General features: G+C 31.2%; 1 protein-coding gene across 2 annotated transcripts; it reads right to left on the reverse strand.

The window, feature by feature from the left end:
- Window positions 1–354: 354 nt before the first annotated feature.
- LOC110992051 (chorion peroxidase) lies at window positions 355–10093 on the reverse strand. 2 transcript variants are annotated; one of them, XM_045629303.1, is made up of 16 exons: window positions 9898–10093; window positions 9657–9741; window positions 8875–9042; window positions 7756–7904; window positions 7476–7605; window positions 6588–6734; window positions 5997–6170; window positions 5265–5458; window positions 4597–4783; window positions 4079–4276; window positions 3584–3728; window positions 3327–3480; window positions 3073–3228; window positions 2213–2417; window positions 1687–1801; window positions 355–1127 (listed from the first exon to the last, which is right to left on the reverse strand). In XM_045629303.1, the coding sequence occupies exons 1-16, from the start codon at window positions 9901–9903 to the stop codon at window positions 1058–1060; spliced, it is 2283 nt and encodes a 760-aa protein (XP_045485259.1). In that variant the 5' UTR covers window positions 9904–10093; the 3' UTR covers window positions 355–1057. The 2 variants fall into 2 exon arrangements, with proteins under 2 accessions (XP_045485259.1, XP_022113404.2); XM_022257712.2 differs by lacking the exon at window positions 9898–10093 and having other exon boundaries at window positions 9657–9857.
- Window positions 10094–13716: the final 3623 nt, after the last annotated feature.

The following is a 13716-nucleotide window of genomic DNA, read 5'->3' on the forward strand; positions in this document are numbered from 1 at the left end:
TTCAAATATATGCTGTTCTAATCTTTTCTAAATATAAAATAAAGCTAGAAAAGATATACTCAGAAGGATTCTATTGGAACTAAAACTATTACGTAAAAATTGATTATACATTTTATTTATTTAAAAATAATACATACGTTTTACACAAAAAAAGTTATAATGGTGGCGCCAACCAAATACATTATTAATTTCATTGTAACATAGCAAAATCATACTTCTTAAATAAATCTAATCATGCGCAGGAGCTCCTTACAAACACGATGCCGCTTACAATAATTATTACACATTCACTTAAAAAGTATTTACACAGAAAATAAAAAACTTATTGAATACAAATTGTTAAGGAATAAAATAAATGTGTTAATGAGACAAGTGTAAAATATAAATAAAATATGGCAACACCGCTCCGCCGTCTAGGAGGAAATTCTCAGGCTAAAAGTAAGCTTATTGAAATAGAAGAAATCACTGGAGCTTTTTCAATTCTGATCGAAGAAAAGAAAACTCAGATCTACTTCATAAACAAATTTTGCGCCTGTTGTTTTTCCATTTATTCTGATACAAGAAAGCCTAACGTAAAAGAATTAAGCCTAAAATTTGAAGTGACAGATGACAGGTTTTCTGAATATTTCTAAAAAAATTATGGATTGATGGCTGAAGTGCTGTAATTTTCAAACTGCTGCTTTTGCTAATATTAATCAGTCTTTACTCTCCCGATTTCTGGATTTTTTACGGAAAAAACCACTTAACCAGGTACTTTTTCGGACATTTTCAAAACAGAATTCAATAGAACGAAAGTTAATTTTATTTAATTCGTAATGGCAACGTAAATTACTATAAAATACAAATGAATTAAGATAAGTGAAACTCCTGTAAAACCCTACAACAATTGAACTTATTTTAAAAGGTAAAATTTAAAATTCTCTCCGAAAGACCGCTTTTAAAATAAAATCAAATAATTGTAAAGTACCCACAGATTATTGTTTTCGAATAATTAATGATTTGTTGAACTCTGCTTTAAAAAAACTATCATTATACCTTTCCTTAACGTTCTAAATATTTATATATCTTTAAATATTCTTAAGTCTATTGCTGGGATCTGGGGACTGTCACAACGTATGGGCTCATTTCTGTAAATAAACATTCAAAACTATAATTATTTGACAAAACATTGCATGATTCCAAATTTTTGCATGTGCAAAATAAATAATACTGTCTCAGTTTCTAAATGCATTAGGTTACGTTAGGTTTATTTTATTGATTCTAAGCGGCGATTGTGATCAGAGTACACATTTCACAAATCATGATGTTATAAGTAATTTCTATGGGATTAAAGACCAAACATGCACCAGCACAATATTACACGGTACACCATTACCTAATGATGAAGACACGTAGAAAAAAAATTGAAGTTGTTATAAGGGTGATCCGTGATTAAACAAATGTACCAATCTTTTTTATTTAAGTTACATAATAGCATATGTTTATGGGTAAAGTTTTCGTGATGTTTTCATTAAAAGTCAAGTCAAGTGTATTCTTAAACAGAACTCGGGACAAAATTACAGATTCGGACTGGATAACCAAAATTTTATATTTTAATGCTGACTCTATGGGCACGTGACAAATATGTTTTAAATGTTAATAAGGAAGGACTTTCGTTATTGCTTCTTAAATAAAAATAAGACTCACCCAGGCAAATCTGCTCTCAAAAAAGCATCAGGTGCTTGATTTTCTAATTCAATATGATCACTGTTGTCACAAATAATTCTTGCAAATGTGACCTTCTTGATTTCCAGTAATTGACCTTAAATATATAATGTAAATGAAAATTATGTCATCTCACTAAAATATAAAATATCTTCCTGGTAATACTGAGATTTAGTTTAGTTTATTTTATCTCATGTGTTCGTTTTTATAATTGTCCGTTTCAATGTTTACATAATATGTTTTCATTGATTTGGTTTTTTATATTAGTTCAGTCTAAATAACGATATGTTTTGTGAATTATTGCACTTTTAACGATTTTGATTTTTTTTTCACACAAAAAGATGTTCTGGAAAAGATTTCTCGAAAGCGATATATATGTCCGCCAGTGGCATTCCCTTTTATTTTAATTGTACTACGTTTCAGTATACATGCAACAAAGTGTTAAAAAATATTTAGTAACATAAAAATACACAATAACACACATACAGTAACTAATTAGTTTATTTACCGATTGTAAAGGCTCCAGGATTAACATCTGGCCCGTAATCGAAAAAATACCGGTCCCCCCTTTTAAATCTTGTAAATTGATCGGCTAAAATTTGGGCAAACGTTGGCCCCACCAAACCTCCATCAATTGGCTTCTCCAGGAGTCCACCAATCCAGAGATCGATGTCTTGTGGTGAATGATATACTATCGCCAAGCGTTTTGCTACCTGAAAATGTTAACTTCAGCAAACTTTAAAGAAATCTCAAAAAATATGTCTAAATATAAATATAGGAAAGATTTACGCACTTATACAATAACGTCACTTACATTATTGTATAAGTGCGATGCCGAATTCACAATAATTTTTCAGCAGCTTAGTATTGTCTTTTATTAACATAACTTTTACACATTTAAAGAAAAACACTTTTTACGTATTATAGTTATGTATTATTGTATTTAATCTTATAATTATTTAAACATAATGTTTAGTCTTAATCTTTAGTCCTACGTCTTTTAGTCGAAATAAATACAGATGATACAACATCTTCTACAGCTGTGACTTTTTAACATTTAACACCTTTGTCTTCAGTCACCGTGACTTGCACGGTGTAAACTGTAAAGCACGCGAAACGTCGGTTAAATTTAAAATTATGTTTAAATAATTGTAAGTTTAAATACAATAATACATAACTATAATCTGTAAAAAAGTGTTTTTCTTTTCAGCAGCTTTTATCGCATTTATTTAAGTATGACTGGGGTACTCTTTACAATAGTGGTTGTTATATCAGCGCTCATGATAATGACTGATGGTACAATAGGTATATTAAAATTGGTATAGTTGTTGAAAGTAAAGATAATAAAATAAAAAATATGATATTTACATTAAGTGAATATTGAGTAAATTCAATTGGTTCCAAGCCAATCAATTTTCTGTAATCATTGTAGGAACGCAGCCCGTAGTCTCTTCCCCGTTGTATGTTGATGGCAGCCAGGTCCAGACCGTGAGGATGACCACCATGGAATAGGTATTTAGAGAGCTGGAGTTATACACAATTATACAGTTATCATGGGAAAGCATTAAGAACTTCAGTTAAGTTTTTCAACGAAATATAGTACATTCTAACTAAGCACTTACTGAGCTGCTAATTAAAGGATCGACATTTTGCATCGGCTGCCAGGACATCCCGATCAGAATTCTATCCAAGAAAGGCTTAAATCTCATCCGGGAAGGTTGGTACATTACTTCTGATATTGGTAGTGTTTCTACCACATCACCGGATTGAGGGATCCTGGAATTAAAACAAAACATTTTTTAACTTATGTATGCTTTTAAACAACGCACTGAGGTATAAATGTAACTGAGCTTACAATTAATAAACTATATACACTTACATAATATTATTATCGACAGTAGAGTGTCCAAATCTCATGGCTGCTGCAGCAAACTCTGCTGTGGTTGAAGGGTTGATACTTGGATTATATCCTGAGGAGTAACCCTTTGGTGACGATAATTTGAATAACCTCATGATTTTCGGGCCTGAAATTTATTTGAAGTTTGCTATGTATTCGATAATTGTCACTTAGATTCGGCGTATAACGTTTTACAGATATAATTTTATTATTTATACTTAACAATTAGTGACGTCAAATATAATTGTTTATCTTAATATATATAAATCTCCTTAACTTAAGATATATGATAGCTTATATCTTTAATGATAGTCGCAATTTTATTTTATTGCAAATTATTTGTTTATTATTTGATACAATTCTAACAGATGGCGCTGTGTTAAAAGTACCACCGTTTCACATAAGCTATACCACCTTTTTCATACAGATTACATAAGATCTCCTACCATTTCCCTTGAACCATCAATATAAGATTACCTAAGAGCAACGGCAACCATTCGTAATAGACAATATTCTGGAATTCAGCTTGCACTATTCTTCTGGCTTCGTTGAAGATTCGCTCATCATCCCATTCGGAGTTTATAAGAGAAAGGGCTCGAGCTATTCTATTATGTTCCCGAAGGAATAAGGTATGCATCGCCGTTAGAGAAATGATTTGATTGCCACGGTTATCGCCTGAAAGATTTAAAGCGAAAAATTTAGTTAAACCTAAATGATTTTTAGAGGTTTATCAGGTAAAAGTGTATTTTTGTATGCTCTACATTAATATGTATTTGTCCTTGGCCATAATTGGCCAAGGAGAAATACCGATGAACGCAAACGAATGAAATTACCAGAAGTAATTTTTTTAAACACATTTCTTAAATTTTTATATTCTACTAAATTATGTATGTTCTATTCTACTAAAGTTATCAATAATTCTGATACATAAATAATATTTTCATAAGCATATTCCGAGGGAAAGGTAAGTATATTAATATCCTTCTATATCTAACCTGAATCAAAACAAGCGGCACCGTGCTTTTCAATTAGACACTCTTTTCTATCAGTGAGAGGTGGTAATGTTCTTCCGAAATCGTGGAATGATTTGAGACGACCCCCTGCAACCCTCAACTCTTGTAGCTTCTTCAATGAACTTCCATACAGCGGAGATAAATCTATGTAATGGGTTGCACCATTCATCTGAATCAACATACATGTATATGCATTAGTTGTATAATATTATATAGTTATATGTAACGTTTATGCTGCACTATTGTTTCAGTGGTCTCTTATTTAAAATGAAGTCTATCCGTGCCCCCATAATATGAAATCCCATTAATGTGAAAAACTGTAAAACTACGGACTTTTGTACGGATTAATCATCGGTGAGGAAAGTTTAAATGTTAAATTTAGAGACTGTTATATTTAGTTATAATGATTGAAATATATCGATTTTTGCTGAAAAGGAAGCAAAAACACCCGCCAAAAATACAGACTGAAGCTAGTTTAAAGATTAATCCGATAACTGTAGTAGTGAAGTAAAGTTGAATTGAAATACCATTTAGAGCGACGTGTTTCATAACGGGACTGAGGACTGTGTCATTAAACTATTATTAGGAAACTTAGAATAATAGCTGTTTTTAAATGCAAATTACACATAAAATTATGCCCATAAACTTACTTGCTTAGCATATCCAACCGAGCAATCGGCTGACGGCGCAAGTTGAGTTCGTACAAAGTTCATACATCGCTTGTTAAATTGTCCATAGAAAGTGTCTTTGGGACTCACGTCGATACCTTCGCATGCCCAGTGTTGGTGTTCGATTGGGAGGTGGGTACCGTCAGCTAAACAGCACGACAGAGCGCTGCCATTTGCTAAAAGGTAATTGTATTACTTGTATTGTACAGTAATAAATTAACAAAGCGGTGTCGTAATGTTTATGAACATCCTAACATTTCGACAACAAATATTCAGCAAAATAAACTAGAATTAAACGTTGTGAAGACAAGATCAGATAACTAATTAATACCAGCGAAGTCTTTCACGCTGTAATAATATTCGACGTTTAACTTATGTTACACCAATAGACTTCAGTTTAAGAAACTGTTTTGTATTTTTTTAGAGCCCTGTTGGCCTTTTTTTAGTGACTTCAGCGTGCAACTTATCATTGAGTTTGATCCCCGACCGTGCAACAATGGAGTTTCCGTCCATATGCGCATAAATAAATAAACATTCGCTCGGATGGTGAAGGAAAACATCGTAAGGCAACAGGCTTTCAATAGACCCAAAATCTCGACGGCGTGTGTCATGCACATGCGGCTGATCATCTACTTGCTTATTAGATTGACAAATGATCGTGATACAGATGCAGAAATCTTATATATAGTAGTATCTGTTCTTAATAATAGTTACCTGTAGAAAAAAGTACTCCAGCGCTCACGTCATGAGCTAGAAATTGTCCGAACTGCATAAACAACAAATTGTGGGACCGGCTGGGGTGACTTCTGTCAACTAGAAGACTAGAGCTGACATCTCTAGCGCTGGGCAATGGTGAACCGGTGATTGACAGACGAAATGCCCATATACCTAGAAAATCAATACATAATACATGCTTAATATGAAATGCCTGATCGTAAATTCTAAAGAGTCATTGAAGGTTCAGCAGCTCAGACCAATAACGATGCACGGGTTCCGGAGTTTCGGAAAACCCTTGGTGGCAAGTAAATTGTTGCTACTCCCTCACCGACGCAATCAAGTTGTATATATCTCGAGAAATTGTGATGGCATTGGCATGAAGATATAACTTATTAAATTCCACATACACAATGTCAAGAAAGTACCTACCATCACATATTACGTATTTAATAAATTTATTCTTTTTTTTGTAAATGTTTTAAACTTTTTGTATATATTATTTATTCAGTTGTTGGCTATACCTTTAGTATAATTGTATATATACAATTTATGTTATGGAGAAGACGAAATAAATAAAAACCTCTATACCATCTCTATAATCTGGTGGCAGTATTCTCTCGTAGCCAGTCAGTGCTGCTCCCCAACTTGGCTGCTGTTTATTGTTGCAATTGCCATCAACTCTCCTGTATTTACTTGGCACAGCTGGACAGGTCGGTGGCAGTGGACAGAATGGACCTTGATTTGATAGAATATATCTGATATAGTGAAATAGTATTGAGTAATGAATGAAATAAAAATATTTTTAAGAAGGATTTATTAAATCTGTGTCCAACTTGAATGAAATGCACGATTCCTTAATAGTAAATTCTTTAAATTAATTACTATTCTGAACCAGCTTCATAATTTCCAGTTAAGTTTCTTTTAGCGCATAGAACTTTTACATTACATCCTGCGTTTTGTTGACCATTAAGAAATAGAATAATACTTAGACTGTATACATGCCGTTTAACCTGCCTTAACATTATGACTGGACCGGGCTAAGTAAAAACCTTCTGTGTTGCGTCATTGCGCAAGTTTTATACCAGGCAAAAGCAAATTAAAATAATTATTATTGTAAGGTGGGCGACGTCCACCATCACTTTAAATAATATTTGACCAGTGAAAGGACTAAATAATAATAGAAGTTTAAAGTGTTTTATTTATCGGCGTAGTCATGCCTAGAGCCTACCGACACGAAACTTATTATTTCATCGGGACAGGCTTTCGCGTCGTATTGCATACACTGTGCAATGTATTTTTTTTATAGAATCGGGGGTAAGTCGGCAAGAAGCTCACCCGATGTTAAGTGATACCGCCGCCCATGGACACTCACAATGCCAGAGGGCTCACGAGTGCGTTGACCGAAAACTATTATTATATATTTAAACTAATTTACGTCACATTTAGATAAGATTTTTATTACGCTTACTGACTAACCGTCTATATTCCTTGTGAATGCCAACGCAAGGTCTTCCTCTGTTATATCCAGACGCGTTCGCAATTCCTGAGCAGCGAAGACATTCATCAGCCCACCGTGTCCCAAGTCATTTGTCTCTTTGTTTGTGGCCTGAAGAAACGTTATTTTCAAACTTTACATTATTATGTATATAACATGCATGCTAATGTATGATCCTAGCCTTGGTGATTTTTCATTATATGTGTGTGTAACTTTATCGTGATTTGAACGGCATTGAACTAGTATACTTAAAATATTTACCACGTGATGATGGATATATTCCTGGCTTTTATCGATATTGATTTTTGCTAGATCTGCCCTCTTAATCCAGTTATCAAGTCTCTGTTTGGAGATGTTGTGAACAGCTTTGATGTCGTCCTTACTGATTTCGGGTATTAGTTCAAACTCGGCTGCAAAATGTAAGCAATAAATGTGAAAAATATACATTTAGATCAATTTAATATTTTGACGTGTCGGTGGTGGTAAATGTTCTTAATTAATGACTGATTATAATATTAATGACTGGTGATGTATATCAATAATAATGAATAAACAACATTTATTTAAGAAAACACATTATATGAATACAAAACATTTAAATAATTTGTAATTGTGCAGTCTGTTTCTGTAGTATTTACATTAAATTTGCTAAAGTTTTGTTAACGAAATTGAGCGCAATATTGAATATTATTTTCTATCCTTACAAAATGTTTGTTTTTAAATGTATCCATAGTGCATTCAATCTAGGAGCTTTGTAATCAACACCATTTGCTGTACACAAGACAAACGTAAATATTTTCACTTTAATATTATTACACATTTGCTACTACGTAGCAAGACTAAGAGCGTCATAAAATTGAAAACATTATAACAATATTTAAACAATCTAAACTATTAGATTTTTTGTAGGATGTTCCGTTTGTAGAATTTAGATCTACGAACTGTCTTCAAAAACCTGAAGGTATATACTTAATTCAACACATATACCGATTAGAATAATAATGAAAATCTTTTTGTGAATAGTATCGCAATTATCTAATTTACAGCGACGATTTTCTGCCTGTGTTAAAGGTACGCTACCAAAGGGACCAATCATTCAAATTTCTTTAAATTTCAATTTTTAATTATTAATAGTTTAAGCATAAGTTTATAATAAGTTATTATGAAGAGTTTCGTTCGATATTTCAATATTATGCATGTTGTGATTAATACAATTTGTAATATAAAATATATAGGATGTTTAAGAACTATAAAATTATTAACATATTTTTTGATCAATTTGAAAACTACTCATAGTAATTATAACAGAAAACAAAATCGGAGTTACTTAAATTCAAATCAAACTATCTTTGGTCGTAATAGGCCCGACTTTCTTTTTACCTGCATGACTGTATCCAGTGAAACAACAAATGCCAATGTGCTGTTTGTCTAAATGACACCTAGGGTTGTATGCTCCGGGACGAACATGCGCGGGACATTGGATTTTAGGTACACAAACGCCATTTCTGGGACAAACTGCGCAGGGCGGCTCGATAGGGTGCTTGTGCTCTGAAATGTTTACGTGAAATTAGAGATAATTTGGTTAAGAAAATTAAAAACGACCTTACGAAAATATTACCTATAAATTTAAATTATCATATAATCATATCATCATAAAGTACACCTCAAGTAGTATGGCTGCATATATCCTAATAAATACTCAGTTTTATAAGGTGGAAAGGGTGGAAATTTCCCGTTTGGAAATCTGTCTTTCGTTATCTTGGTACTTTAACAATCGCGATTTTTAAATAAATGTTTAGAAATAAATATAATTAAAAATTGAATTAAAAAGTAACGTTTATAAAAATCTGAATAAAAGTAGCCTTTATACAATAACAGATTAGAAATAAACTGAATAGATTTAAGTTATAGCTATATCGGTAATTGTAACAAATAATTCGTTATTAATTAGTTATTAGGTTTTAGTCTGAAAACTTGTTAACACTCAATCTTTGTATGTAATGTCTTTTCGTCAAATTAGGAACACAAACAAAATATAATGATTTTAGTTCAATAGTAGAAAACCTGTGTTGTTTTTCATTTTCATTCAAATCTACATATAGCACTACTAATATGCTCCTAATAATTCAATAAGATTGTATAGTGCAAAACTGGATTCTTACCTTGTTTAGGAATCCCATAATGCCCTCCAAACACTTCTTCATGTGTAATCACAAACAACGGACAAAAAATAACACTCAACAAAATCTGGGAAGCAGAAAGTTTTTTCATAATTACACATACAAGTTACGAATAATGAATATTAAATACGAAAATCAAATGCGTGTGGTGTTTCATTGCCGATCATAGATTAAATGGCAGATGAACCACGCTTACAATTATATAAATTATTTTTTTACCTACCCTCATTTACTCCAAGTAATACAACTCTGATTATTTTAAATAATGTACATTATTTTTAATGTCTAATTTAGTGTATTTTAGTAATTGACGGCTCTAATAAGGATCGGAAAAAATTTGGTAATTATATTTATAGCCGCACCAACAGAGACACAAGAAAGACAAATGTTTGTTCAGAGACTGCAGCCGATTGCACATTCTAGGCATTCTGTTTACCAGATTTCTTATTCGTAATTTATAAGATATAGCGTTTTTTAAACATTATCGTTAGGGAAAAGGGTACGTGAAAAATATGACGTAGGATGACAACAGATAAATGTATTGCACAATACTTTTGTATTATTAAATTATCCGTGTACCTTGCACTGATGGAGATAAAAACTGAATCTGAAAACATGTGAAATTGCAAGAAACTATACTCATTATTATAAATTCAAAGTTAAATTGTTTATTTCAATTAGGCCTATTCAAAAGGCACCTGTTAATGTTAAAAATTAAATTTAAAAATTACTCTAGTTTGAATACTCTTCATATGGAGAACAGGAGGCAAGAAACTCCATATTTAAAATAGTTTTACAATATTTCTTACATATTGATTTAATAATTATATGTGAAGACCAAGTACCGAGAACAGAAAAAAGAGAATAAAATAGGCCCGCGACAGATACATAATCACAAAACATTCCTTGAATTCATTATTATTATTACTTTGAATGTCGATTGCTTTGAAGGACACGAAATTCCGCCGTTATCACCTATTTCATCATTTAACTACTAAGCCTTTCTTAAGGCAGTTTTTGCCGCGCACTCGTCTTTGTGGACCCAATTGCCAACTGAATCTCTGAATTCATTAAATGACCTAAATAACAAATTTAAAAATCTAATTTAAAAAAATGATATTTCCACTAATAATTAGTGGTAAAATATTAATAATCAAAGGTAATAAATTAAAAATAAAAAATTACCACGAAAGGGTGTTACATTAAATGCATAAGTCACATAAAAAATATAATTATTAGTTTATATTTCACTAAGTGATTCTGCAATAAAAACCATATTATGCGTGTTAATTATTTAATTGATAAGTGAACTATGCAAATACATTTACGGCTCAAATCAAATGATATGAGTTTGCGAACATCCACAAAAACAACCAGCTACTTATGTCTAAGATAAAATATTATTAACTTAAACGTCTTCATACAAAATATATGACAGCATATGAATAGTTAGTTAAGTTAGTTAATCAATTAAAAATTATTAACTAACTTAACTATAACCCCGAGGTGGGGCAGAGGGCATCCACAGTGAGTCACCATCGCGTTCGGTCTTGGGCCTCGTATTTCACCTCGCTCCAAGTCCTATCAGCTCTCTTTGCCTTTTGAATGCATATGAACGCAAGTTTTTTCCTGTAATCTTCGGCTAATATTCGGATCCGAGGATCTGTTATGTAAAATAAAACTTCCGATTTCTAATATCAAATAAGTGAACACAATTATGTCATATTTTTGCACATTTTTATCAAACTTATTTATTTAGTTTAAAAAAATATTTATTTACTTATTTTTATAAGTATTAATAAATATTGTATTTTTACAATATTTAATGTGAAAAAATAACATACACGAAGAGATAAGAAGAATGAAATATAAAAAAAAAACTAAAGGAAAAAGAAAATCTAAACTTAAATTGAAATTTAGTATCGTGCATAGATGTTTAGTATTACATTATTTAGTACATGACATTGACAATGTTCACTGATTAACAGAAATACTTGTCCCCTTGGAAATGTAAGGGAAAATACCAGACTGATAAGAATGCTGCTAATTATGAAACGCGAAATAAGAATAGTTTGTTTTACTTCGCAAGGTAACACGAAATTTGGTCATCTTAAACGCATTAATGTCATTTTGACGCTAAGCATTTAAACCTCGGATCCATCAATATTTTGTATATCAAGTGTACAACTAAAATTGGCAAGTAAAGGAGTACATCGTAAGGAAAGCATGAGAAACTTCCCAATATTATTGTTTAATTAAATTTGTATAAATACGTATAAAAACGTTTAAAGAAACGTGAAAAAACAGGTGCTATAATCTGATCATCTAGGGTTATATCATCTCTGGAATAAAATGTATTCTATAATATAATAAATATGATCGAGCAATGACTGTAAAGAATTAAAGTAAAACTATATTCATAAAGTTTATTTTGGAACATAAGATCATCAAGGTATCACTTATTCAACGCCATTAAATTTGAACCTGAAACATACTATGTATATAAATAAATTAATTGATGTTCTTGTTTCAATTATTGTTGTAATACAGGAACAATCAACAGAAATAAGAAATATTGTTAATAACTTTAGTGTAGTTTGGTTGAATATTTATCTAAGTATAAAGTTAGGTTCAGAATCACAATCAAGCCTATACAATAAATATGACTTATAAGTAATACTGTGCCAACCTTTTAGAATACTTCTACTTAATAGTAGTAGTAATAGTAGGTAGCATTTTGATGTTCTCCAGTAACTAATGTTGATATTGAAGTGTTGAAAAAGCATGTATGACATACCTTTTTTTAGAAGTCAATTTGATTGATTTTTTTTCTGTGTGGCATGATGGCGTGATGACATTTAAAAAGATAGATATTATTAATATTGCATTATCAGTACGTGTCGTTTCATAAGCTTATGTATAAATTTGGTGATAAATAATGATTTTGAAGCCGATAATGTATTTATCTCATTTGAGATACATTAGGTATGATACTCCATTGTCTTATTTCCATGATTTAACGTTTATCTCCCTTTTATCTCTATTTTTTCCATAATATAAAAACTATTATACCTTAGTTACAGAGATAACAAGTATTGTACTTTGGAAAAAATCGTGAAGGCTGTTTTACTTTTTGAAATTACAATCAATAATGTTTATTATTTAGGTTTCTAATTTGTATTCAAAATATTATTGTTTTGAGAAATGGTATAACAACAGTGTAACAGTACAATACAAAAACCAATATATTTATGTACAAAATTGTCAAATAATATAGGAAGTATTTCTTATAGCTATTGAGTTGAAAAATTAGCTAAACCTGAATTCTCAAAGGAGAATTGATTATGATTATGTATATGTATTAAGAAAAGAACAACTGAACTACGTAATTTAATATCACATTCGTTAATACTCGAACACACTATGCCGTATACAAAAAATTACATTTAATTTTTCAGTCAAAGATTATTATAAAAAAAATTACACCTGCAAATAATTTTAAAAAATCGTATTGTGATTATTCATAAGCAAATGTTATAAATCACACCCATAAAGTGACCTTTTTCAGAATTACACATATGATTACAACCATGTCTAGAATAAAAATGTATTGAAACAAAAAAGTATTCTCACTGTCGGTACAAGTCTTCACAGACTGATCTCGCTCTAGTCAAATATTCGACCAACCGATAACGGCACGATATCGAATCGGAACTTGGGCGATACGATACCGAGAATACTCTGGTTCTTTATAATCTTAGAATATTTTACTGGACCGGGAACGGACTGAGACTGCAGCATGATGGGAACGTGCACAGTATGTGTATCCCTAAAAGTAGAAGGTCATTTTCATAAGACTTCGAAAAACTAAAATAATTTGGTACAACATGAAACCTTTTCACATTTTCTTCGAATTGTCTCCTTAAGGTTTATTTAATGGCTTAAGTAACAGTTAAATAAATATTAAATAATAAACTAACAAAAACCTGACGTGATTAATACGCATAATACACTTGCTTACAAATTGATAAGAATATGTTAT

This window comes from Pieris rapae, chromosome 8, assembly GCF_905147795.1.
Source record: "Pieris rapae chromosome 8, ilPieRapa1.1, whole genome shotgun sequence".
NCBI classification, from domain to species: domain Eukaryota; kingdom Metazoa; phylum Arthropoda; class Insecta; order Lepidoptera; family Pieridae; genus Pieris; species Pieris rapae.

Bases quoted from the DNA above. Each gene is read 5' to 3' on its own strand.
- LOC110992051 (XM_022257712.2), bottom strand. From the start codon at position 9,765: ATGAAAAAACTTTCTGCTTCCCAGATTTTGTTGAGTGTTATTTTTTGT. The intron at 7,905-8,874 runs GTAAAAAGAAAG...TACATTTTGCAG, and splicing joins CACTGGATACAGTCATGCAG to CCGAGTTTGAACTAATACCC. The intron at 1,128-1,686 runs GTGAGTCTTATT...GTTTATTTACAG, and splicing joins TTGAGAGCAGATTTGCCTGG to AAATGAGCCCATACGTTGTG.